The 27826-nt window shown below is 38.2% G+C and overlaps 1 protein-coding gene across 2 annotated transcripts; it reads right to left on the bottom strand.

The window, feature by feature from the left end:
* Window positions 1-111: 111 nt before the first annotated feature.
* Window positions 112-27826, bottom strand: SLC19A2 (solute carrier family 19 member 2). Of its 2 annotated transcripts, none has more exons than XM_037825398.1 (6): window positions 27413-27826; window positions 14729-15331; window positions 6069-6291; window positions 4738-4930; window positions 4227-4368; window positions 112-2202 (listed from the first exon to the last, which is right to left on the bottom strand). In XM_037825398.1, exons 1-6 carry the CDS (start codon window positions 27614-27616, stop codon window positions 2074-2076), a joined length of 1494 nt encoding a protein of 497 aa, XP_037681326.1. In that variant the 5' UTR covers window positions 27617-27826; the 3' UTR covers window positions 112-2073. The 2 variants fall into 2 exon arrangements, with proteins under 2 accessions (XP_037681326.1, XP_037681327.1); XM_037825399.1 differs by lacking the exon at window positions 112-2202 and adding an exon at window positions 2209-2511.

Here is a 27826-nt window from a genome sequence, read left to right as displayed (position 1 = left end):
ATGAAATTTATCCTAGGAGATGTTATTAAAAGATTTAAAGATGTAATAAAAGCTCCTGCTGAAGAAGATAAATTTAAAATGATTTTTAATCAAAGGGAAAATATACTGTAAAATCTTTATTTAATAAAAATAATTTTTATAACCTATACAGAATTGATGCAAAGTACAACAAATAATGTTCACTTCTTTGCAAAACTGCATACAGTAACAATTTGTAAATTGGGTTCAATATTCTACAAATATGGCCACACACCAAGATGTGAACTTATTCTTATCTTAAATAAAGGCTCAGGTTGTGTGTCACAAACTTCGAATTAAATTACAGGAAATGCTGCTTTGGTAATGTGCAATTTGATTGTATCACAGTCAATTTTATTTTTAAAAATGAAGATTAAATACAATCACTCAAACACCACTTTTCTACTTGTTTCTGAGAAAACAATTCCCTATGTGGCAAAAGCAAAACACAGGAAAAGAAAATAGGACAAAATATAAAGTTGAAGGCTTTACATGACAGCTATTTATGACATCACTTCCCCTGCCCTTCCTTAGCTAGTAGTGTTCCTTTTCTGCCCCATAATTGGAAAGGAAGGTGAATGGAAAATGACCTATTATTAACTCCATTCATTTGCTTCTAGGAGTCCTGCTTAAACCAAATGAATATGTTAATTTTGTGATCTTGACACCATTATTAACACTGTTTAATTGAGTTAATCTAAAAAAGTTAACACCCAGTTAAAAGCACCTACCTAGAGATTCATTTCAAAATAAGGCAACAAAGTTGGCTTTTCAAAAATTTAAAATAGTTTTCATGTCTCACATAGACTAGCAGCTACTTGGTAGACTGACTTCAGAATTAAACATATACAGAATAATTATTTCTTCAAGTAACTTGGAAATGGAATCATTAACAATTCTTACTTTAAGCAAATATTCAAGATAAGCCACGCTTAGGAAAAAAAAAAAAGGCAGATTTCATGTGCAAAATCCAGGAATCAAGTCTATTCTAGCTCCTTGAAAGAATTAAAAAGAGGCTCAGTTTCTGAAAAAGGCCTTGGAATAATCCATCTCCTAATGCCATCCTTACTTTGGACAAGGAAGACAAAGCAATATAAAAGTGATAAATGGGGATGAAGCTGTAAAAACAACAACAACAAAAATTTCTTCATTTTATTTTGAAAATAAAAAGAAATGCAAAACGAGCTAGTTGTATCCTTAGCCCATAAACTAACTTTTCCTCATGGAATTAATAATCTTTCATACTGAAGAGCTAAAAGCAAGCACTGGACCTACCATAAAGTTTCTGATTAGGTTTCTTCATTTAGATTCTTAGCAGACTTCAAAACTTGCCTTCTTTTCTAGCTAAACGAGCTTCTCTGGAAGCATATGAATAATGCAAATGTGGCTCTAAAGAAAATCTATACAAATACATAACTGTTAATATGGGTACTGAGAACATTCTTAAAATGAATTTTTTAAAATAACTCAAAATTGGAAATGACACATACTGCTTATAGGACAGAACAGAGCAAATATTGCCAATGATAGGAACAATTCTCATCTGTGAAAAAAAAAACACACACACACAAATGCACATGGGTAAACACAGAAATAATGAAACTGAACAGCAACAGGCATTGTTAAAACATATTTCCAACCTGACCTGTAACATCCTGTGGTACCTGTGAAGCCCTGGTCCTACCAGGCCAAACTTCTGGCCAAGATGATACACAAGTGTAAAGCATCAAACTCAGTTGGTAATCAGGTATTCAACACCATGTGCTGCTTGATTGCTCTTCATTACTTGGTTTTCAAAATCAAGTTCACTTCTGAATCAGAAAAAAGTCATCTTTGATTAGCTCTCATAAATAATTCACGGAATGAACTTCACTTCTCACTCCTTTGAACAACATTATGTAACTCCAAGGAACACAAGGTATTAGTCAAATGGCTGCTTTGAAGCCATGAAAAGAACATTCATAAATATATGCTTACACTTTAAAAAATTAAATACATCCAGGCACAGTTGCTGTGCAGAGTTCTTGCTATAAGAAGAAGCCCTTCAGCAGTGGATTATGAAGTGGTTACTTGAGAACTTGATTCTGGATCTTCCTGCTTTCTATAATTCTTCATAATACTGACTGCACCATTAACCAGGAAAACCACAGCGATGAGTGCAAAATAACCAGCATAGATCAGGAACTAAAGGGGAAGGAGGAGCAGTAATTTACAGTTATCAATTAGAAGATGAACTGTTTTATTACATACATGTACACATACTCCATACTTAAAGGTATATTCAGAGTTTATCAATAAAACTTCAAAAATGATTGCATGCTTACAATATGTGCCAGGCACTGATAGGCAGCATAGCAAGGTGGTACTGAAGTATGACGGCCTGAGTGTGAATTCTGACTTCAATCCTTACTAGTTGTTGTGGCCTTGATCAAGAGAGTTGATCTCTGAGCTTGACTTGTTCATTTACAAAATGGAATTCATAATAGTTCCTACCTTACAGGGTTATTGGGAGAGATCAATGAGAACATGAATGTAAATGCTCATTAGCACACTGCTAATGTTGTGAATGCTGTTGTTTTTATTGTTGGTGTTATTGTTATTGTTATAAATGAGTCATGGTCTCTACCCTCAAGGAGATAGGTATATTATGACTAACAGGCTAAATTCTACTCTTCCCCAGAAGAGGGCAGTAGAAGGTCAACCATATTCCTTCATAGGATTACTTTCCCTGAGTCAATTTTTGTATGTGACTGTACAGTTTATCAGCATCTTCGTCTTCTTAAAAATAACTTACTAAATACTTATAAGCTGGTTCAAAGTTTAAAGAAGAATGTGGCCCTAAGTCTTTGAGCCAGGTTCTTTCAAACTTAGATACATTTTTCTATAGGTAAACTGTTAATCATGGCAGTTAGAGGTTCAGCCCAGTCCACAAAATCCTATTATTCCATGTGATTAAACTCACAAATGCTGTCAAATTTCAACTTTGAATGTCAGCCATATGTTTCCCTCAACTGTATTAGTCCTGGGACTCTTTCTTACCAAACAGGAGCATGACAGGTACTTAGTTTCTCCCCTTCTTTCTAGCCCCAAAGTAAGCATCTAATCCCAGAGATCCTCACAGGGTTTTATTACTGGTTAATAATTGGGAATATATAGAAAGTAATAAGCTCCCACTCCAACCACCCACCCCACCCAACCCCTTTTTTTGAGGCAGCATGATGCAGTGGGAGAAGCGTAGACTTTAGAGTTAGACAGATGTTGGCTTAAATCCTAGCTCTGATGCACTATTGTTGACTGTGTGACCTTACACAAATCACTTAACATCTCTCAAACTCATTTTCTTGATCTCTAATCCTGACAACAACTCTGAAAATTTTTCAGTAAAGTACCTGGCACACAGAAGGCACTTAACACATATTACCTACTACTATTTCTCTTTTACATCTCTTCAGTAAAAGCAGAGTTGATTACTGCTAACATGTTGGGTCTTTGTATTCTAAGAAAACTAATATGTAAATATGGAATACTAGGTAGAATGTATGGAGGGAGTAATGGGAAAAGAATCCATTGAGCTGGGGCGGGGCGGGGTAGGCACTTCTTAATTCATTTGCTCATTTTGCCAAATCCTACCTAGAGACTCACAATGCAAGAAGGCTACAGCTATATAATTCCTGGATGAATAAAAGTATTCACATTATCTTTGGGTGTTTGTGCAGGTGTTTTTTCAATAGGTCACGTGTTAAGAATCATGATACTATTTGCCAACAGCAAGTCATTACCATGGTATTTGGGTGAGGGGTACCTTTACAAATTAAAAAAGAAAGGAGACTTAGAGAGTTGAGAAATGAAGCATGGCATCTCAAACATGTGACACAATATTCCAGGCATAAAATTAAGCATAGAGGGGAATAATGGATGTGGAAGCGGAAGAGCTGGTCGTGGAAGGAACCATTATTACCTCTCAGCTGCAAAAGCCCCACTGGGCTGGTTAGTTACATCTCTGAGGATGGCTCTAGGACCTCATCAAAAAGAGGATGGCTCCAACATCCTCCAGGTAGAAAGAATTAATGACTAAAGGAAGCAGGGGGCACTTTTACTTTCTACTTTATATCTGCCTATATTATTTAAATTTGTTTTCACTACGCACGCTCCACCTCTGTCATCCTGATCAAGGTGCAATATCTTCAGTGCTAAAACAGATTTCTTACCTGAGTGGTAATTTCTAAGCCAAGGCCACTGGCATCTACCACAATTAGAGTAAGCAGAGTCTGCAGGGCCAGAGCAATGAAGGTATTGACACCAAACACTAGAGCATAGCGCTCCATACTGAGGTTTGCAGCAATCTGGAACCTTTAGGAAAAAAATGAAAGGAGGAGGAAAAAACACAATTACTTCCTGGGTAGTTAAAATTTTTACTTTAAATGCAACAAGTAGCCCCTTCTTTCTTCTATCAATTCCCTTCCCAACCAAGTGAAGCGTTTTACTGCTAAAGGATGTAAATCTCATGCAAACATCAGAAAACAGTAGGAACATACAAACGGAAATAAATGAGGCTTGCCTAAATGCTTCCTCAAGAGAAAAACTGATACACACACAATACAATGCTTTCTCCCTTTTGCCTCTTTTAATTAGAAAACTTAATTTCTTGGTTTGTAAAGGAAGCAAAAAGTTTATTCTGCTACAGCTTTTCCTACTGGTTCTTTGAATCAAAATACATACGTTGCTATAGTGATGAGTAACATGTAGATGATTCTGAAGACAATATAGGATGCGTAGCACACCCAAATGTTACACACAGTGTCCATGATAAACACTGTGGCAGCAATCAGGAGAAAAAACAGAGACAGAGTCATTTCTCCCCAGGTTGACCAGGATATTTTTATATAACCAACCACAAAAACAGCAACAGCACCTACAAAACAAAAAGAGACAAGTAATCTAGTTAGTTTGCTAAACAAATACTCTTTCAATAAATAAAAAATTCAGCTTAAATCATTAAATTTTAAAATCCTTATATTTATAAATAGGGTGGCTCAAGATTTATGGAGTGCTTGAAACTCAGGCAGAGAATTTTGGACCGGATGGGATAATATGGAGCCATTGAGAGATGATACCAGTCTGAATTAGGACAGGTGGCAAAGAGATAGAAAAGGAGACCATAAACCCAGGCTAAGGAATAACTATAGGGCTGAAGCAGAAGCAAGAGTCAAAAAGGACCAATGTTTCTAGCTTGGCCACACACCAGAATGGGTCATCTCTCCCCCAAGAAAGCGGCAGTCTAAAATATGGCAAAAGGGCTTTCCTGCCTTTGGAAAGATGAATATGTTGATGACAATGATAGCTAAAATGTACTGAGCACTTTCTAAGTGCCAGACACAGTTGTATGTGTCTGAGAAATCAAGTAAAGCCTTTCAATCATATGAAGTAGGTCAACAAATTAGGAAACGACACGGAGTATAATGGTCAAGGGCACAGGCTCTGAAACCACCTTCCATGAGTTTAAATTTTGACTTTACTACTTAACCATCTGTATGAACTTGGGTAGGTTATTAACCTATTTGTGCCCCCAGATGCTTCAACTGTAAAATGGGGACAGTAACTGCACCTATCTCAGGAACTTTGTGAGAACTGAGTTAATATAAATAAAGTCCTTGGAATAGTATCTAGCACAAATGAAGTACTCAACAAATGTTGGCTATTACTGTTATATACTGATATACATTGATACTCAAAGTTTGACAGCAAGGGGCAAAATCAAACAGTAAATACAGAGATGATGGAGACTTGGATAAGTAAAGAAATTTTTGAAAATCATCACATTAGGTTTCCCCAAAGATTATAAAGAATTCAACTTTGTTAGTCATATTCTTCCACCATTTGAGCACTTTCAAAATTTCCTCCTAAATTATAAAGCCAGAGCTCAAAATAAGGAAATCATTCTTTGGGGATACTTCAAATTAGGGATGGGAGACCAAATCTGATTATAGTTGCCTTAACTACCAAAGGAATTTTCCCCTCCTTACTACCCTCTACTATTCTGCATTGCTTACCCAGTAAGGCTGAAACAGCTTCCACTCCACCATTATAGATAGCAGCATGGCGAGAAGGCATCACCTTCTCCCACAGGCCCTGTGCATAGTTCACGACTTGAAAATAGCCACAAGTGGAGAGGGCCCACCATACAGACCAGCAGAGCAGAGGGCGTGAGGAGTAGCACATCAAGAAATCATTCCATAGTAACTTGAGCACAAGGAAATGGTCTGGCTTGGATTCCTACACAGCAAAAGAGAAACAGTCCAAACACCAGAAAAGCAATTGTACAGATTCACTTTTCTATTTAACAGATTTTTTTTTGCTTGTAAAAACCAACTATTTCTTTGTTATTTAAAAAATGAAAACAAAAACAAAAAACCTTATTAGCAATTAATTAGATTTATTCCCTCTGGAGGAAAAATAAGTTCTCATATAATTCTTGTTTAAAATGCTCTATAAACATTAGCACAGCTGTATGTAAGCAACATAGCAAAAGATGTATTGTTTACAAAATGAAGGCAAAAAGATAGAAATTGCATATATCAGCCAAAGAGAGAGGACATTTCACATCTCCACACACAGAGGCAAGCAATATTAAGAATAAGTAAAAACTAATAACCCTATTAAATCACTGTCCAGTTACAGAGTCGGTCAATGAGAACCTCCCATCTTTATAACTGACAGATTCATTGAACTGTAATTGTTAAGATAGGAAACTTAGAAAGAAATAGAGCAAAATATTAGCAGCAGTTCTCTTTGGATGGTGGGGTTGTTAGTAACTATTTTCTTCTTTATATTTTTTATATTACCCAATATTTATACAATGGGAAATTTAATTATTATAATAAAGTGGTAAATAAATAAAGCTGCTGTGTTTAAACTGAGAAAACCAAGACTTTACTGAGCTATTTACCATCCCAAGACTATGCCAAGAAGTGAATATGAGATTCCAGATCCCCTGTGGATCATCCCGACTGAATGTATCAAAGGCCTAAACCATCAAAGGTCTCTGTAATTCCTGAGCCCTGCTCAGAACATACAAAATTTTACTTCTATGGCTGATAGGGAAGGCAAAATGAGAGACATCAAGGGGACCAAAGAGGAGCTGACCGTGAAATAGCATGTAAGAGCCAGAATAGGAGGCAAGAGTTGTGTTACAAATTAGCAACACCAATGGCAGCAGCACAACTCAACCACTCTTGCTGGCTAGAGGCCACACGTCTTGAATGGCATGAGAACCTCTAGTTGTAAAATGATTACTTCTCTCTTCCAGACAGCCTTTTCTTTAAATAGAACCTTTTAGTAGCTATGGCCAAATTAAATGCCACTCTTTTCTCAGCTCAATTATACCCAGTGAGAGATTTGTCTTTAGTCAAACCAGTGGCTGGGATGGAAATTTTCAAAAGACCAAATTTGCTTCTTTTATTAATTGGTTTTGAAGAAGAACACAATCCTGATAATAACTCCTTCTATAAGCCCCAAACATTTTTTCTACAATGTAAAGAAGACTATCATTAGTTCCTCAGCTATTGATACTCCATTACCTGACACATAATAAATACATATAGAATGAGTCTTAAACAATAAGGACAAATTGATTTCAAGGAAAAGGAATCAGAAAATGTCTCATGGACTAATAGGCGTTCCAGATGAGATGTTGGAAGATGGATAAGATTCTGACAGAAATAATGATGAACATTCTAGCAAATGAAGCAAGAGCAAAAGCACAAGAGAAGGTAATTTTAACGTATTTTTAAGAATCAGTAACAATAACATTCTCCCCAGATGTAAAAGGCTTCCAGGACACTCTCTCCTGCTCTGGCCTGCTGTGCACTAATTTTGTTCCAAGAATAGTCATTTCTTGCCTAGGACTGGCACCTTATAGAGCCCTAGTCCATAAGCTTGAAAGACAGGGCATTGGCAACCTGTTAAGGGTTGGCATAGAGATCTTCCTTTGGCTAGTTTTTTAACAAGGAAGACGAAGCCTATCTGAGGCTCAAGGGAATCAAGCTAGGAGAGAGGTGGTACAACCATTTATTGTTTACCCAGTCACTTCCCTCCATCTTAACTCGGACACACCCATTGACAGGGATCTGACTGGAAATATCAGAGGCAAAGAACTGTGAGCACATAGAGGGTGGACAATGAGGGAAAAAGAGGATGGCCAAAGGGCAGACTATGTACTTCATACAAGTCTCTACATGACTCTGGCTTTAGTGCTCAGGGCCAGCTGGTGGGAAAGGCAGAATACTGCTCGAAAATAAACCTCCCACCAGTCATTTCCACCATTATGGCTTCATTTCTTTGGATTCTGAACGCTATTCTGACATCAAACAACATAGAAGAGTGGTACATAATTTTGAGTAAAAAAAAAACCCAGAAAGTTCCAAAGTTGTGTGTAACTTAGGATTTCATTTACTACAAAATATATACATATATCTATGTTTTCATATAAAAAAAGATATTTGGAAAGCAGGTCACCAAAATATTAATAGTATTAATCTTCGGATGGTAGCTTGGCTAGTGACTTTCAGTTGAAAACTATCTTTTTATAGTTTTCTGTATTAATTAAAAATAAGTATGATTCATTTTTATAAAATCAGTATGATACTTTCTTTTTTCCTCTTAAGAAGATATATTTATTAGCTGTATATAGTAATAGTGACTATCAAATGAAATGAATAAAGGCCATTTTCTCCCTATAATGCTAGATAATCTCACTGAACTGAGAACCAGGCAATGTTTCATAGTTCTGTCTACTTGCACCATTCCTAAGTAACCCTAATATGGTGATTCCTTCTTTGTGCTCTTCAGTACAGAGGAGGAAATCCTTCAAGTAACATTACTACAGCCTTTTTCCGGAACTCAGTGCATGTTGAGGTTAAACAAGATGATAACTCACAGAAAGAATTATTGGCACTTGAAAAAACAAACAGGCTAAAGAAAAATGCTTCTGTTTGATGAATTTGATATGCTAATGATCCAGAAGTAAAAACAAAACTATGCTGGTATCAGATTGATTTCCTGACATTCTATATGAGAGCAAATCTTGTGAATTCAAACAGAATAAGATGATAATTATATCTAAATGTATATGGATTTGCTGGCAATTGAGTGAATGGTAGCTAATACATTTTATGCATTCTTTATGCTAGGTCCACCAGTTTTACTGAATTAATTCAAAGAATTTTAATGTTTAGCTTCAGTTGCCTAACCAATAAATTTTAGAAAACATCTGTGATATATAAAACTTTCAAGGATGCTGACAGGCTTATAAGAAAAAAAAAAAGTAGATTCCTAAGAAGAATGAAACTATTAAAAGAATTGACAACAGCTGAGAAACTGCTATAAATTGATGCTTATATATTAAGAAACCCTTAGTTTCCTCATCTGGATTATTAAGAATTAAATGAAATAAGGTATGTATTTACTACAGAAGTACTCAATAAATGTTCTTTTTATTGCATAGTTAAAAGAGCCACGATATACATAAAATCATGCCCAGTGTAATAAACTTGAGGATTTAAGATAGATCTACGTAATAATGAATTCTGCCACATAGGAGTTAAGAACTAGTCAGTCTATTATCAAACCATTCAATAAAAAAGGATGGTGACTCCTGTTTATAAAATCTAAATGCTTCTCTCATTACTGCAAAGGAGAGGCTAAACCTGCTTATAATTGTGCCTGAGAGTCTCCCCGAGTCCTCTTTGTTGCTCAGATGTGGCCCTCTCTAACTAAGCCAACTCAGCAGGTGAACTCACTGCCCTCCCCACTATGTGGGACCTGACTCCCAGGGGTGTAAGTCTCCCTGGGAATGCAGGATATGACTTTCGGCAATGAATCTGGACCCAGCATTGTGGGACTAAGAATATCTTCTTGACCAAAAGTGGGTTGTGAAATGAAACAAAATAAAGTTTCACTGGCTGAGAGATTTCAAATGGAGTCAAGAGGTCACTCTGGTGGACATTCTTATGCACTATATAGATAACACTTTAGGTTTTAATGTATTATAACAGCTAGAAGTAAATACCTGAAACTACCAAACTCCAACCCAGTAGCCTTGACTCTTGAAGACGATTGTATAACAATGTCACTTACAATGGGTCAATGTGTGATTGTGAAAACCTTGTGGATTGCACTCCCTTTATCCAGTATATGGATGGATGAGTAGAAAAATGGGGACAAAAACTAAATGAAAAATAGGGTGGGAAGGGGGGGATGATTTGGGTGTTCTTTTTCACTTTTATTTTTTATTCTTATTCTTTCTGGTGTAAGGAAAATGTTCAAAAATAGATTGGGGTGATGAATGTGTAACTATATGATGGTACTGTGAACAGTCGATGCACACCATGGATGACTGTATGGTATGTCAATAAATCTCAATAAAACTGAATTTAATTAAAAAAAACCAGTGCTTCTGGCTGTAGTCTGCTAGTTTTCTTTTATGCTGTTCTTTAGGCTTCAAATGCTATGCTCATAGGAACTAAACTTTCTAGAGAAACATTTGAAGTGTTACCTTCTATATCCCTAGTTAAATTATCCTTATAAATGACCATTTCATCAAAACTCTCAGTTATTCCACAGCTTGCTCCAAAGCAATAGGATCTCTCTGAAAAGAATTCACAATATTCTAAGACTAAGTTGTGGACTGTGGCTATCACTGTGACTCCTCCAACTTCATTTTCCTGTTCTATAAAATCAAGATAAAACCACCCACCTACCTACCTATTCTTCTTTACCAGAATTACCACAATTATGATTTACAGTTTAATTATGAACTTCTGTCAACTTAAAATGGCACTGTGATCTGCAATATTCATATTCTAACTTTCCTTGCTAAAGAAAAACATCAGCATTTTAGGGGCAGTTAGTATGGCTGCCAAGCAGCTATGTTATAGTGTCAGTAGCAGAACCAAAGATATCATGGAACTGACTTAAATCCTAAATTTGATCACATTGTAGCCAACAGGACAGTTCTGACAATGTTGTCACCCTAAAGACTTTATAGGGCAAAGTATAGAGAGGAATGGATCTCATAAATGGCTCTTAAATGATGTTTAGATTAGGAGTATATTTGTAAAATTTTGCCTAAGTCAGTAATCTCAGATCTCTAAAATGAGTGGGCTGATGAGATCTAAAGTTCCCTCTAACATTAAGAGGCTTGGATTGTTCTATGACTTGAAGTTAAATTACTGCTAAATCTAAAAGTTTATAATTCTTCAGCATGTCAAATATTGACATTTCTCATATCTATTAACAATTCAAGTTGATCTAGAACAGAAAAAGATTTTTAAACTGTAGGACACAGCTCATTAATGGGTAATGAAACCAATTTACTGGATATTAACCTGCATTCTTAAATACAATAAAGTATATCAGAATAAAGTATTATGCTGTAAAATTTTTGCTTCAGTTATATATAAAATATATATATACCTATGTATGTATGGTTGGTTGCTAAGTAACATGTGTTTCTTACTATAGGTCATGCTCAAAAAAGTTTGAAAATCACTGGTCTGTTTAGGACTATGGCCAATGTTAATATTTAAAATGCTTATATACATACATATATATATAATTATTTTAGGTAAAGTCATTTTAACACATTTGAAACAGATCAAAAAGAGCCCTTAGGTAATAGTGTGATTGTGAAAGCCTTGTGGATCACACTCCCTTTATCCAGTGTATGATGAATGAGTGAAAAATGAGGCCAAAAACTAAATGAAAAATAGGGTGGGGGAGGATGATTTGGGTGTTCTTTTTTACTTTTATTTTTTATTCTTATTTTTACTTTTTCTGGTATAAGGAAAATGTTCAAAAATAGATTGGGGTGATGAATGCACAGCTGTGTGATGGTACTGTGGACAACTGATTGTGCACTTTGGATGACAGTATGGTGTGTGAATATATCTCAATAAAATTGAATTAACAAAATAGATTGGGGTGATAAATGCACAGCTATATGATGGTACTGTGAACAGTTGATTGTACACCATGGATGATTGTATGATATGTGAACATATCTCAATAAAACTGAATTTTTAAAAAAAGGACCCCCCCCTTTTTTTCTATTACATGAAATCTATCAAATGATCATATTTTCTTCTGTCTACCATCAACTCTTTCTGAACTCTTCAACATCACCTAACAAAATAAGAAGGAATCAGCATTTCAATGTTCACTTAATGCTTGGTCATTCTGCCCACAGGTGCCCTGGTAATCAAGGTGAGTTTCATGATGAGGGTCACTCAGGATCTAGGCTGACAACTTGGGAAAGATAACCTAAATTTCAACTAGTAACCAGAGGTAAAATGTGTGGGCAAGCAAAAGAGTAGTTTTCAATAAGGACATTAAATGCCATGTTGAAACACTCTGGGTTAATTTCAGGTGGAGAACCAAAGACTCTATTCATGGTGGTTCTTTATTCTCATCCAGGCTACAAAGTTCATGGAGCTCAGTTTTTATGTCAGATTGGGCCCGCCTACAAAACTGGAATGTTAATAGGCTTATTTCCAAACATGTCCCAGGAAAGCTGAAATTAATTCAGTATGGTTGGGATGAAACTTGCCTCTCACAGTGTATAATCTGATAGACAAAAGATTTTATAAAAAAGGTGATTGCTGGGGAGGCAATTAATCTTTCTGCCTAGACAGAATGGATGGATGAATTATTTTGATGTAATATTCTTCTCTTCCAAGAGACAACTTAATAGTCACATGAATATTTATTCCATCATTTAAAAATTTCTCTTATGATTTTCTTCCTCAGTATTACTACTCTACTTCTGCAAAGAGTCATTTTAAAATAGATGTCAATATCTCTTCCAGCACAGAAGAGGAAGATAACTTCCTATTCTTAAATACTTCGGGTTTCAATTCAGAAACTGGAAGTAGATATTAATCACTTATTAGAATCATTTTATCTATTCATTTAGCAAAAAAATTTTTAAGTGCCTTCGTTATATACCAAGCACTGGGGATAGAAGATAAAGAAGACACAGCCCGTATTATCTAAGACGTCTCTGATATACTATTCTGCCATTTTGACTTTGGAGGTCATTCACTCCAGAACATATATTTGGCATCCTGAAAACAAATCAACCATCTCTCTTTTCCTTTTTTTTTTTTTTAAACATATTTTATTGTTAACTATAGCAAATATTTTGATAAATTTCAAAGTACAGTTTAATAAGAGGTTATAGAGCAAATTTCAAAGTATAGTTTGGGTTATAGTTCCACAATTTCAGATATTTCCTTCTGGCTGTTCTAATACACTAGAAACTAAAAATAAATATCTATATAATGATGCAGTAGTCATAATCATTTGTTAAATCCTAACTTCTCTATTATAACTCCTCCTTCTCATTTGATCATTCTCTCAATCTGTGGGGCTATTCAGACAAGATTCTGAAGTTCTTGTATGGCCCCAAAGGATGATCCTACAGTTAGCTGAAAGTTTAGGAAGCTTGCCAGCAGGTATCACCAGCAGGGGCAAAGTAGCCATACAGCTGAGGGTGCCAGGGCTGCCCACTGAGGCCAGAGACTGAGTGGGTTTCACAGTCAGGTCTCAGAAGTCCAAAGTGCCATACTAACTTCTTCATGTTGAAAAGGGTATGACATCATGGGGTAGGGGAATGAAACCGGTTGATGTTCTGAGAGAGACTGGCACTTCTAAGTTTCAGGATTTATCTGGCATAGAAACAATCTGAAGGTTTTAAGTTTCTGAAAAATAAACTTAATAAGTAAAACTTTTTACAGAGTCTTAGAAAGAGCCCTAGGTTTTCTTTAGGGTTTTCAGGAATACTATTGGTTAGGGCTTGGCATACCACGGCAATCTGCAATATCTTGCTGAAGCTTGCATAAGAGTAAACTCCAGAATGACCTCTTGACTCTATTGTAAATCTCTTAGCCACTGAAACTTTATTTTGTTACATTTCTTTTCCCCATTTTGGTCAAGAAGGCATTGACAATCCCATGATGCTAGGGCCCGACTCATCCCTGGGAGTCATGTCCCACATTGCCAGGGAGACTTACACCCCTGGGGGTCATGTCCCATGTAGGGGGTTGGAAATGAATTTATCTGCAGTTTGGCTTACAGAGAGAGAGGCCACATCTAAGCAACAAAAGAAGTTCTTTGGGGGTGCGTCTTAGGCATGTTTATAAGCAGGCTAAGATTCACCATTACAGAAATAAGTTTCTTAAGGGCCAGCCTCAAGATCGAGAGCTTGGTTTATTAAATTGGAAGTCCCTAAAGCTTGAGAGAATATCAGGAATTTCCCAGGTATGGAAGTTTAATAGTTCCATATTTTTTTCTCCAGTCCCTCAAGGGACTTTGCAAATACTTTTTTATTATCTGCCCAAAACACTCTGGATTGTATCAGGGTATTACATTAAGCTATACAGAATCACCAGACCTCATTCCCTATTCTAGGCTCCATGTATTTAGGTTGTTTAATTAAACTGGCCAGACAGGTTAAGTTAGATAGTGTGCTATATCAACGATCTCTTTCATCAATGAAGAATTAATGAATGAATGAACCAACTCAGTATAAAACCTGAATCCAAATGGATACGAGGTCTAGCAAGAGGAGGCTTCCTGACTGCTTTCCCACTATTGGGCTAGCGTCCAGAGTAGCAACCACATATTTATCTGAAATATTTAAGACTGAACTTACCAGTTCCTCCATGGGAGGCTCCTCCATATTTAGAGGGATTTTTGACTCAGTGTCCTCCCAACCTGGAAGGTGATTAGAAGCTGGAGTGCCAGTAACAATGCCACCATTTTGTACCTTGATGCCATTCACTGCTTGGCAGGTAGAAGGAACATGGTGAAAGAAAAGGCTCTTCTGTGGCATGGGCAAAAACCAGGCCACAGCAAATGCCACAGAAACACAGGTAAGAGAGATGACGTTCAGGCTGAACAGGGACCAGCCACCCACTGAAATGAGAATTTGCCCCAGGATGGAGCCTACTGTGAAGCCCACCAAGGTGGCACTTCGGCAGTAACTTGTGACTTTCTGGTACATGCCCAGGTCTACTACACTGTAGATATAAGAGTAATAAGCAATTTCAGTGGCTGTGGCAATGCCATAGAAGAATTCCAAGAACTGAATAGCCAGCAATCCCTGGGCATAGAGCAGCATGAACCATGTAATGATAAGGCTGAGTCCTTGCAGCAAAACAACAGGTTTATAACGGAGGTAATCTGTGGCAAGGAACACAGGAAACAGCAGCACCAGGTAAGAGTAAGTCCATACTGGATAAATTTCATTGAAGACCTGGTAGAAACAGAGAAATAAAAAGCCATTAGTGAAATCAAAGGACCTGGAATATTCAAAATAATTTGTTCTTATAAAAATCCACCACCACCTTAAATATCTCATTCTTATCAACAACAACAAAAAAAAGTGGACAAAAATTCTGATCCTTGTTTACACTATCTTTCCCCACCAACATCATCTTTTTCCCAATAAAATCCTTCCCATATATAGCCTAGTTGAAAGGCTTCCTCATTTAGAAAGACTTTGTTGGCAATAACAGTATTTGTATCACAACATTCACAGGTCTATTAACATTCCTTTTTATCTCTCAGTCTCCCCTAATACCTCATAGCACTGTTCTCAGCCCTGGCTATACACCTTCCAAGGAACTTTTAAAAAATATAGACGTAAACTAATATTTCCACCTCGGGATTTAAAGTCATTTCTAACAAAAAAAATGGACAGGGAGGGAAGAAGATGGCAGTATAGAGAGGAATGGAAGTTAGTTAGTTCCCCCGGAGCAACTAATAAACAACGAGGAACAACCAGTAAACTATCTGGAGCAACTGTTGGGGGATGACCGTGACTGTCCACACATCGTGCATCAGCCTGAACTGGGAGGAATGCCTGAGACCACAGCATGGAATCTGTGAGTAGAAACTGTGTATCTGACTTGGGAGCCCCCTTCCTCCACAGCAGCCCAAACAGCAAAGCCTTGCTGATAGAAAGCAGCACTCTCTGAACAAGCGAATGTACCTCAGTCCAGCTCCAACTGGGGTTTTAACTGGCAAATGTGGACTGCTCAATGCAAACTGCAAATCCCCAAAAAGCAGACAGAGGTTTTCAGTGACAACTCACCTTAAAGAGCCAGGGGACTTCTCTGTCTCGGGAGGGGGAGCCCAGAGGACCTGATGCTATCTCTGGCCAACAGGTAAAACTGGGGGCCACTGAATGACCCAGAAAGGGGCTTTCTGTCCCCCTTTCTCTCTCTCAACCTGAGCAGCTCAGTGGAGAAAGCCTCAGCCACTTTCAGCTTGCAGTGCCCTGCAGTGGAGAAAGCCTCAGCCATTTTCAGTCTGCAGCACTCTGACCCAATCAAGGGTGGAGATAGCAGAGTCAGAGAAACAAAGAACCTATTTAAATGCAAATGAAATCTCCCTGGGGGGGGTATCTTCCCTAAGAGGAAAGAGGTGGTACCCAGCTCTACCACACACCTTCCATTCAGAACCAGATCCCACAGCCTGGGGGAAAACAGCCACAGGCCATACCTCCTTACACCAGTCAGGAGCTACAGGCTGACAAGTGCCACCTGTTGGGCAGGTTAGGAAAAGTACAGCAGCTTGAGGCCTCACAGGGTGTGTCAATCTTCTAAGATACCCCTCAGTGAAACTGAATACTGAATATTTCCTCCTTCTAGGACCTGAGCCTATTCTGGTCTGGGAAAACCTGACTGGGGTAACCAAGGAAACAAGATGCATAGACAACAGAAAACTACAACCTACACTAAGAAAAATGAAGTCATGGCCCAGTCAAAGGAACAAACTTACACTTTAACTGAGATACAGGAACTTAAACAACTAATACTAAATCAATTCAAAAAGTTTAGTGAAGATATGGCAAAAGAGATGAAGGCTATAAAGAAAACACTGAGTGTATATAAGGTAGAAATAGAAAGTTCGAAAAAACAACTGGCAGCATTTATGGAAATGAAAGGCACAACACAAGATGAAAGACACAATGGAGACATAAAACAGCAGATCTCAAGACGCAGAAGAAAACACACAGGAACTGGAGAACAAGACACTTGAAATCCTACACACAAAAGAACAGATAGGGAAAAGAATGGAAAAATATGAGCAACATCTCCGGGAATTCAATGACAACATGAAATGCATGAAGATTCGTGTCACGGATGTCCCAGAAGGAGAAGAGAAGGGAAAAGGGGCAGAAGCAATAATAGAGGAAATAATCAATGAAAATTTCCTATCTCTTATAAAAGACAAAAAATTACAGATCCAAGAAGCGCAGCGTACTCCAAACAGAATAGATCTGAATAGGCCTACACGAAGACACTTAATAATCAGATTACCAAAAGTCAACGACAAAGAGAGAATCCTGAAAGCAGCAAGAGAAAAGTGATCCATCACATACAAAGGAAGCTTGATAAGACTATGTGTGGATTTCTCAGCAGAAACCATGGAGGCAAGAAGGAAGTGGTGTGATGTATTTAAGATACTGAAAGAGAAGAACCACCAGCCAAGAATCCTATATCTGGCAAAACTGCCCTTCAAATATGAGGGAGAGTTTAAAATGTTCTCTGACAAACAGACAATGACAGAATTTGTGAACAAGAAACCTGCTCTACAGGAAATACTAAAGGGAGCACTACAGACAGATAGAAAAAGTCAGGAGTGAGAGGTTTGGAACACAATTTTGAGTGAGGGTAGCACAGCAATGTAAGTACACTGAACAAAGATGACTATGAATATGGTTGAAAGAGGAAAGTTCGGAGCACTTGGGACACCAGAAAGAGAGAGGAAAGATAAAGACTGAGACTGTATAACTCAGTGAAACCTAGAGTGCTCAACAATTGTGATAAAATGTACAAATATGTTTTTTCATGAGGGAGAACAAACAAATGTCAACCTTGCAAGGTGTTAAAAATAGAGAGGTATTGGGGGAAAATATAATCAATGCAAACTAGAGACTATAATTAACAGAAACACTGTATTATGCTTTCTTTAATGTAACAAAGGCAATATACCAATGCTAAATGCATATAAGGGGGGGCATAAGGGTGGGGTACGGGACTCTTGGCATTGGTAATGCTGTCTCTTTATTCTACTTTAGTTTAATGCTCTCCTTCCTTTTGGTGCTTCCTAGTGGCCATATCTGTTTTTTTGTTTTTTGATCATATGTTTGTTGCTTGTTTTTTTCTCTTTCTTTTTTCTTTTCTTTTGTCTCTCTACCTTCTTTGACTCTTCCCCTGCTTTGTGGAAGAAATGGAGATGTCCTTATATAGATAGTGGTGTCCTTATATACACAAATATGTGACTATACAGGGAACTATCGAGTATTTACTTAGGATGGAATGTATGATGTGTAAACAAAACTGCCTTGAAAAAAATGGGTTGATGAAGAAACCTTAAGGGCACTATATTGAGTGAAATAAGTCAGACACGTAAGGAGAAATATTGCAGGGTCTCACTGATATGAACTAATTATAATATATAAACTCATAGACATGAAATATAAGTTACCAGGATATAGAATGAGGCTAAAGAATGGGGAGCAGTTTCTTATTATGAGCATAATGTTCAAGTAAAAAATAGGAATTTTTTAAAAACCTCCCAGGAGACCTGCTATTACCCCATCTTTCTCCCTCTCCTAGGGCCTCCCGCTTCTCTGAGACACAACAATATTGAAATTAGGCCAATTAATAACTCTACAATGGCCTCTATGTGTTCGGGTGAAAGGAAGAGTCACATATCTCTCACTTTAAATCAAAAGTTAGAAATTATTAAGCTTAGTGAGGAAGGCATGTCCAAAGCTGAAACAGGCCAAAAACTAGGCCGTTTGGGCCAAACAATTAGCCAAGTTGTGAATGTGAAGGAAAAGATCTTGAAGGAAATTAAAAGTGCTATTGCAGTGAATACATGAATAAGAAAGCAAAAGAGCTTTATTGCTGATAGGAAGAAAGTTTTAGTGATCTGGATAGAAGATCAAACCAGCCACAACATTCCTCTAAGCCAAAGCTTAATCCAGAGCAAGGCCCTAACCATCTTTAATTTGGTAACGGCTGAGAGAGGTAAGGAAGCTGCAGAAGAAAAGTTTGAAGCTAGCAGAGGTTGGTTCATGAGGTGTAAGGAAAGAAAGAAAGCAGAGAAGGGTGAAAGCTAGGCCTCTTGAGCCATAGTTAGGCACAATGTGAATGCAAAGGAAAAGTTCCTGAAGGAAATTGAAAGAGCTACTATCATGAACACATGAATGATAAGAAAGCAAAGCAGCCTTATTGCTGATATGGAGAAAGTTTTAGTGATCTGGATAGAAGATCAAACCAGCCAAAGAAATTCAGAGCAAGGCCCTAACTCTCTTCAATTCTGTAAAGGCTAAGAAAGGTGAGGAAGCTGCAGAAGGAAAGTCTGAAGCTAGCAGAGGTTGGTTAATGAGAAGCTGTCTCCATAACATAAAATGCAAGGTGAAGCAGAAGTGCTGATGTAGAGGTTGCAGCAGGTCATCCGGATGATCTAGCTGAGATAACTGATAAAAGAGGCTACACTAAACAGATTTTCAACATATCTGAAACAGCCTTATATGGGAAAAAGATGCTATCTAGGATTTTCATCGCTAGGGAGGAGAAGTTGGTGTCTGGCTTCAAAGCTTCAAAGGACAGGCTGACTCTCTTGTTAGAAGCAAATGCAGCTGTTGACTTTAAGTTGAAGCCAATGGTTATTTTGTATTCTGAAAACCCTAGGGCCCTTAAGAATTATGCTCAGTGTACTCTACCTGTGCTCAATAAATGGAATAATAAAGCTTGGATGACAGCACATCAATTTACAACATGTTTTACTGAATATTTTAAGCCCACTGTTGAGACCTACTGCTCAGAAAAAGACTCCTTTCAAAATATTACTGCTCATTGACAATGCACCTGGTCATCGAAGAACTCGGGTGTAGATGCACAAGATTAAGGTTGTTTTCATGCCTGCTAAACACAACACCCATTCTGCAGCCCATGGATCAGAATGGAATTTTAAGTCTTATTATCTAAAAAATATATTTCATAAGGCTATAGCTGCCATACACAGTGATCCCTCTGATGGATCTGGACAAAATCAATTGAAGAACATCTGGAAAGGATTCACCATTCTAGATGACATTAAGAATATTCATGATACATGGGAGGAGGTCAAAATATCAACACTAGCAGGAGTTTGGAAGAAGTTGATTCCAACCCTCACCGATAAATTTTTTAGAAGTTCAAGGCTTCCTGCAGGAAGTAACTGCAGATGAGGTGGAAGGAGAAAAGGGGAAAAAAAAAAAAAAAAAAAAAAAATTAGAAATGGAGCCAGAAGATGTGACTGAATTGCTGCAATCTCATGATAAAACTTGAATGGATGAGGAATTGCATCTTACGGATGAGCAAATAAAGTGGTTTCTTCAGATGGAAACTACTCCTGGTGAAGATGCTGTGAACATTGTTGAAATGGCAACCAAGGATTTAGAATATTACATAAACTTAGTGACAAAGCAGTAGCAGGGTTTGAGAGGATTGACTTCAATTTTGAAAAGAAGTTCTACTGTTGGGTAAAATGCTATCAAATAGCTCCCATGCTACAGAGAAAACTTTCCTTAAAGGAAGAGTCAATTGACACAGCCAACTTCACTGTTTTTTATTTTAAGAAACTGTCACAACCACCCCAACCTTCAACAACCACTACCCTGATCGGTCAACAGCCATCAATGTGGAGGCAAGACTCTCTGCCAGCAAAAAGATTATGACTTGCTGAAGGCTCAGATGATGGTTAGCATTTTTTAGCAATAAAGTATTTTTAATTAAGATATATACATTTTGTTTGTTTGTTTGTTTTTTGCCCCCATTTTTCTACTCATCCATCCATACACTGGATAAAGGGGAGAGTGATTCACAAGGCTTTCACAATCACATTGTCACCCCTTGTAGGCTACATTGTTATACAATCGTCTTCAAGTTTCAAGGCTACTGGGTTGTAGTTTGATAGTTTCAAGTATTTACTACCAGCTATTCCAATTCATTAAAACCTAAAAGAGATTTATATAGTGCATAAGAGTGCCCACCAGAGTAACCTCTTGACTCCATTGGGAATCTCTCAGCCACTGAAACTTTATTCCATTTCATTTCACATTCCCCTTTTGGTCAAGAAGATGTTCTTCATCCCAACTATGCCAGGTCCAGATTCCTCCCTGGGAGTCATATTCCACGTTGCCAGGGAGATTCACTCCCCCAGGTGTCAGATTCCACGTCGGGGGGAGGAGAGTTATCTCACCTGCCAAGTTGGCTTAGCTAGAGAGAGAGGGCCACATCTGAGCAACAAAGAGACATTCAGGGGGAGACTCTTAGGCACAATTATAAGCAGGCCTAGCCTCTCCTTTGCAGCAACAGGGTTCTTAAGGGCAAGTCCCTTGATAAAGGGTTCGGCAAATCAAACCGCCAGTCCTCAATATACTTTGCTTTTTTAGAGGCAATACCATTGCACACTTAATAGACTACAGTGTAAACAGAACTTTTATATGCACTGGGAAATCAAAAAATTCAGGTGACTTGCTTTATTGCAATATTTGCTTTATTGCAGTGGTCCTGAATGAACCCACAGTATCTCTGAGGTATGCCTGTATTAGACTCAATAAATACTTTTGGAACTGAATTGCCATCAATTACCTTTTACTCCTAGCTGCAGGGTAGGGAGCCATGATCCTACTGTTTAAGTTACTCTGATTTTAATTTTTGCTTCTTCTGGGGTAGAGGAATAGGTAAAAAGGGTAAATCTCTCCTATAGTCTTGACAGAATAATTATCTCTGGATGGTAGGATTACAGTCAACTTTTATGTCCTTCTTTCTGCTTTACTGTAATATTTTTTTTTTAAAAAAAAGAGGTTTTCATTTTAAAAATGCGTATTTTCTCATTGGGATATAGAAGAAATAATCTTTCAAATAAGTTTTAAACCAGAAAGACTCCAGGTGGAATTTCAGTTCCAACATTTGCTAGCTCTGTGATTGACTATAGGCAAGTTTCTTTAATTCCACCTAGCCTTAATCTCCACAAGACCTATATCAAAGGGTTCATAGGGTTGTTTGCTGTAAGGATTAGATGAGAGACTACATGTAAATCATTTACTCCACTTTGTTTATTCTTAGGTCTGAAGACTATAGAGGATGGGAGCTGAAACACAGATCAACTGGGTCATGTGAATAAACAAAATTAATTGAACTACCATCCCCATTCTTCCAATAATCACTGTAGAAGACGTCTACCTCCTTGTATGCCTACTCCATTGTTTAGCAAAGTTCTAAAGATTCAGGTAAGTCAGTTTTTAAAATGACCATTTTAAGTCTGCATCAATGGCCCCAATTTTTAAGTGCTTGCTGAAAGGTAGTCTTGGTAATGGGTTGAATACTCTGTGTAAGAGCAGGCTAATTCAGGACTTTCACAATCCGAGACCAACGGTAATTTTCTTTTTAACTCATGTATACCTCAGTTCACCCAGGTGTAAAAAGGGCTAATTTCCCCAAGGTTTTACAGGAATAATAAAGGAAACCATTATTGTAAAATCTCTTGCGAATGCAGAGCACAATTAAAAAACCAAAACATAATGCCTGTTCTCTGAAATACACACCAGACTTGATTTCTACCAGGCCAAATTCAAAAGTGAATTGTTTAATAGCCTCATCTTCAAGGATTTTGGTCTAATTTGCATTTGCAAGTCAGTTAGCCACCTCCACTGGATCAGGAAATTTTGTTGCACCTAACTGTGTGCATGAAAGAATAATCGAGAACTGTGGAATGGAAATTAATCTTATTAAAAAGTGGAGAAATTTTAGCAAATGAGGAACAAAGTGCACTTGGCTGGCATGATCACAGCCTTAGATCTCTCATTAGAAAACCAAAGCCTGCAAGGGTAACCTGGAAATGAAAGCTGTCAAGAGTGAAGGCTTCCCCACAGACTTCACAAACAGCTGTGTTTCAAATTAACTGCTTCTTACTCCCTTTTCGTCTATAGTCTTGCAAATACTCCTCTTCAAAGGAGTTTTAAGTTTGAAACCTGTTTGACTCAGCATGTTTCTTCACCTTCACATCTTACCCAAACACAACACCAAAAAGCTACTAGCCATCCAATCTTTCCTTTAAAAAGACCCTCTATTACTCTCTTTAATACCCTATTTCTTTTGTTTTCCACCACAGCCCTTGAGACTGATGGTCCTCTTCACTCCAGTAATATCGTCTGTGCTTAGATATTTTATATACCTTTCAATAACAGTTGTCCTGGAACTGCTAACTGCCAAGTGTTCAGGTAAATCCCATCCTTTTAATTATCAACTTGAAGTGTCTATACTTATAAGTCTAATTCTACTCTTAATATGAAACCATAACTTAGATAATGAAGATGAGGGAAAGTAACACAGCTAACCTTGCAGTGCCACTAAAAACAAAAATACAGGCACATAAGGGGAACAAAGACAAGACAGGTTCTCTTTAACTTATTCTAAACGAGAACTGCATCTTCTCCTATGTGAGACATCAAGCTAAGATGAATGTCCTCACACTATTATCAGCATAATAGCATAATAGCACTACTGATGTGCCACACACTGTGCTAAGCACTTTACCTGAATTACCTCATTTAATCCAAACAACACTATGAAGTAAATACCTTTATGATCTCTATTTTACAACCAAGGAAACTCGGCCTTAGATGAAGGCTGTTGCCCAAATTATCACAGCTAGTAATCAGCAGAGGAAGAATATGAACCCAGATTTCTGAACCTACCACATTAAAATTCCTCCTTTCTTCAATAAGAAAACTTTTAAAGGTAGGTCATCTACCATGTTCCAGGGCTACTTCTAATGCCCATAGCCATTTTCTGAATGTTCACCGAGATGCTTCTATAGGGCAATTGTGAAGAGATAAAGATATCAGAACCCCCAAAATTTAGCCACTGGGTCTCCAGAGGAGATCCTTTCTTTTTCAAAGTCCCAAGGAGAAATCAGACTAGGAAATGCTTCTTTGAAAAACACTTTGAATTTTGAAGGGAAACTTCCTTCAGGTAAAAACATATAAGGTAAGGTAAAATCTGCCAGACTAGTAAAGGGAATTGATTTTATTCTAATTAAGGTGCCTTTCACAACTCTTTGGACTCTGTTTGCCCTTTCTCTGAGACATAAGTCAATGGAAAACAGACACTCACTTTTAAGCTCTAATTCAGATTTATACTTTATTTTAGAATTGAGTTTCAATTAATCAACCACTTAATAAGCATTTATTTGCATAACACTGTGTCCACGCTGTATGGAAGTTACCAACCAAACAAAAAGAATAAAAGGAAGCCTCAGCTCTCTAGCAGTTCCAAACCTAGTGAGGAATATACATACACAAGGAATTATAAAGGAGATTAAAAAATATGGGATTGCTTCGAGATGGACTTTGAAGGATGAGAAAGTTAAGAGGCTAACAGAAAGGTATCAACAGCATATGTATGGGAAGATTATTCCAAGCAGAAGTTACATCTTTGTACAGGCCAGCAGATGAGAGACTGCACATGCTTGACTGTGGATATGTTGCACTAATGTGGAGAGGGCCTGGGTGTCTGGAAAAACGCAAGGGAAGTATGTAGTGGAAAGGCTGTCAAGGAGGTCAGAATCAAACTCTCTAACGCTCTGAATATTAAGTAGAATAGGTGGAATGTTTCTTAAAAAAATCAAAGAAATGCAGAAATGTAAGGATAAATAAAAGTCTTTGGAGATAAAGAGTTCTATTTTATTCTGTTTGGTTTTCAACTATTGGAATACAGTAAAATTCTAACCTGTTTAAAACTTATAAAGTGCGACCTGTTTTAAAGGTGACTTTTTCCTGAAATGTTAAGAAAAAAATCCTTTGAGAATGGATAGAGGAAATCCTGTCCTTTTTTCCTCCTTTTGATTTCAGACTAGATTAACAATAGCTCTATTTGAAATGATCCACCTAGGCCCTTATGAAGTCCTCAAGGGGAAATACAAACTTCAGTAAAAATATCATTGAATGTGACTTGGCATTGGTGTTACCTAAAAATCACTTACTATTTTTTTTTTTTTTTTTTTAATTTAACTATCCATTGCTGAAAGCAAGTGCTCAGTTGGGGAGGAGAACAAGTTGTCTATTTCAGTTAATAGCTATTTAAAAAATCTAGCGTTCTTTACAGAATGAGAAGAGCCATTATCAGGCACAACCAACAGAACCCATCATGATTTCTAAGATTGCTCAGAGATCTTCAGAAACAAATGACACCCTTAATTTTTCTCTTGAAACCCCAACCTCTTCCTCATCTAATTTACAATAACAGAAACGTGCTTATGCTTTTGTTACACAATCAGCAAATATTTACTAGGCCTGGCACCCCTACTTTATATCCATGCCCCCTGAACATGTTTTACTCACCCTAGAAAGCTTTCTGATAAGATGGGGCATGTGACAGCACATCTCTCAGTAACCCTCTGCCCTGGACACATGACAAAACATATCAGCTTTCAAATATCAACACTGGGAGCATGTTTATCCCTCATGTGCTTCTCTGTCAGGCAAGTGTACTAACTGTGCAGATCACATGGTGGGTCACATGAAACTTTAATTGTCAGAAGCAGACAAGCAGTATTGCTTATGCCATGGCTATACCTCAGATTCAGTGGTTGTCTTGGGTCTCCAGAACCATTCTCTCTTATATTTAGTGCAGTGATTTCTTCTTGTAAAATCATTTTGTCAACAAGAGTAGGCCTTTTCCATTTTATTATTGTTTTTAACCAACATTAAAATTTAATAGGTAATGAATAACTCTTACAGTCCCTTGTGGAGTGGTCCCAGGACTGAGAAACAGATAATCCGAGGTTGAATAAAAGTCATTGAAACAATGGTGGAAACAAATGAAATCATCAATTCTGGATTCAATACTGACTCAATTCACTCTCAAGTGCCCTTGAAAATGGAGGAGCAATGTCAGTGTTCAAGTAACAACAGACTGGACTATAAGTAATTACAACCTGCCAGTCAACAAATGATTCTGGTATTGCCACCTCTTGCTCTTACCTGTTATGCAAAGTTACTGAGTTGCTACTCAAAAGAGATGACTACTAAAGACAGAGGGAAAGTGTATGGTTTAAATGGGAGAATATCTCACAGCACTGGAGCAGGAAGAGAGGGTGAGAGGAAAAGGAGGCACAGAAAAAAAGGAACAACATGCAAGTTCCCACTCAGCTGAAACCAAGGGAAGGAATACCAAGCCTTAGCTTTCAACCTTTGTTGTGTTCAAGGAAGAGGTTATTGAATTTATTTTGGTTTTGTGGTAGCACCTTGAGTTTAATTCCTTTTTCAGTTTATATAATCCTTTCTCCTGCAAGTGGCAAGTGTTGAGACTGGCCACACACTTCAGGGTTAAAGATGTTTCTCAAGTACACTATGCACTTCTGAAGCACTTTACTTAAATCCTCACTAGGGAAAACCAATGAGCAAGTAGTTTCTGAACATGGCTTACTATAACGACTTTACCACGGCTGGTAAGAAAAACTTTCAAAGATCTCATCATCTAGTTAAGGAGCAAAACTAACATTTGTGAGGCAACGAGTAACATTACAAGGAAAACTATAATTAAATGCCAATTATGCAATACTATGTATCTCTTTTTAATCCCAGGAGGTAGGGCTTAAGGGGGGGAGGGTGAGGATATCCTTGTGCACAACCGCAACCAATTAAAAATCAAGACAAATTAAAATGATGGAATCCTGTTGTCCCGGTACTATGCTTATTTGACTGAACACATCCATCCAGTCAAAGGTAAACAAAGCAGGGGATGGGGAAAGAGATGCCGCAGGTAGAGGAAGCTACTTTCTGGAAAGCAGTAATCAGCGTCTGGTTCCCTACTTTCAGTCGGTCAATGAATATTTACTAAACCTCTACCATGCCCAGTACAGTTTGCAGTTTTCGCTTTAAAAAAAAAAAAAATCAAAATATTCCCCCTCACAGCAGTAACTGCTAGACCTGTCTGGGCAGACAGGCTAAGCCTCTTCTGCGGCATTATCCACACATGGGCTGACGAACACGAGCACAGGGGCTCCAGATCCGAGTTCCAAGCCCTTCACTAAAGACGCCCCAATAAATCAAACTGACAAGAAAATATCACGCATCAATGCAGCCTGAACACGGCCTGCCTTCCAGTTGGGAACACTCAGAAACCCTGACACAGAATGGCTCCAGGTGCTCGGGCGCGTTTCTCATTCCTTCTTTTCCTAAACCACATCCCCTCCCCACACACTTTTACAGCTACCTCACATACTCAGCCCTTCCCCACCGGACGGTCCACCGCCCCCAGCAGCTTACCTCCTTCTCGGTGAGGTTCTTGTCGGGCCCTAGCAGGTAGGGAGTGAGGAAGGGCTCGGACGGCCTGAGGCTGGCGAAGAAGCCGTAGGCGCAGAGCAGCGCCGTGGGCAAGAACCAGCACTCGCGAGGGACCCGAGCCGTGCGCAGGAGCATGGTGGCCGCCGCCGCCGCAGCCCGCCGGGACGCAGGGCCCGACACATCCATCCGGGGAGCGAGGGACGGGGACCCGGCCTGGCCTCTTCCTTCTCCTTTTTCTCCTCCTCCAACTCAGCGATGTTCGGTGGTTGCCCCAGCGCGGGCACCTGTAACCGAAAGCGGCGCCTCCTCCCGGCCTTGCCTGGCGGTCCCAGGCGCAGCCGCTGACTCTTACTGCAGCGTTGAGGCCCTCTGCCCTCGGCAGCCGCCTCATGTGTA

This window comes from Choloepus didactylus, chromosome 2, assembly GCF_015220235.1.
Source record: "Choloepus didactylus isolate mChoDid1 chromosome 2, mChoDid1.pri, whole genome shotgun sequence".
Taxonomy (NCBI): domain Eukaryota; kingdom Metazoa; phylum Chordata; class Mammalia; order Pilosa; family Megalonychidae; genus Choloepus; species Choloepus didactylus.
This window is presented reverse-complemented; position numbering and strand designations above follow the sequence as displayed.

Excerpts from the sequence above, each read along its gene's own strand:
- SLC19A2 (XM_037825398.1), bottom strand. The coding sequence starts at position 27,616 with ATGGATGTGTCGGGCCCTGCGTCCCGGCGGGCTGCGGCGGCGGCGGCC. Across the intron at positions 6,292-14,728 it reads AGCCTCCCATGGAGGAACTG|GAATCCAAGCCAGACCATTT; the intron begins GTAAGTTCAGTC and ends TTTGCTGTGTAG. Across the intron at positions 4,931-6,068 it reads AGCTGTTTCAGCCTTACTGG|GTGCTGTTGCTGTTTTTGTG; the intron begins GTAAGCAATGCA and ends TTTGTTTTGTAG.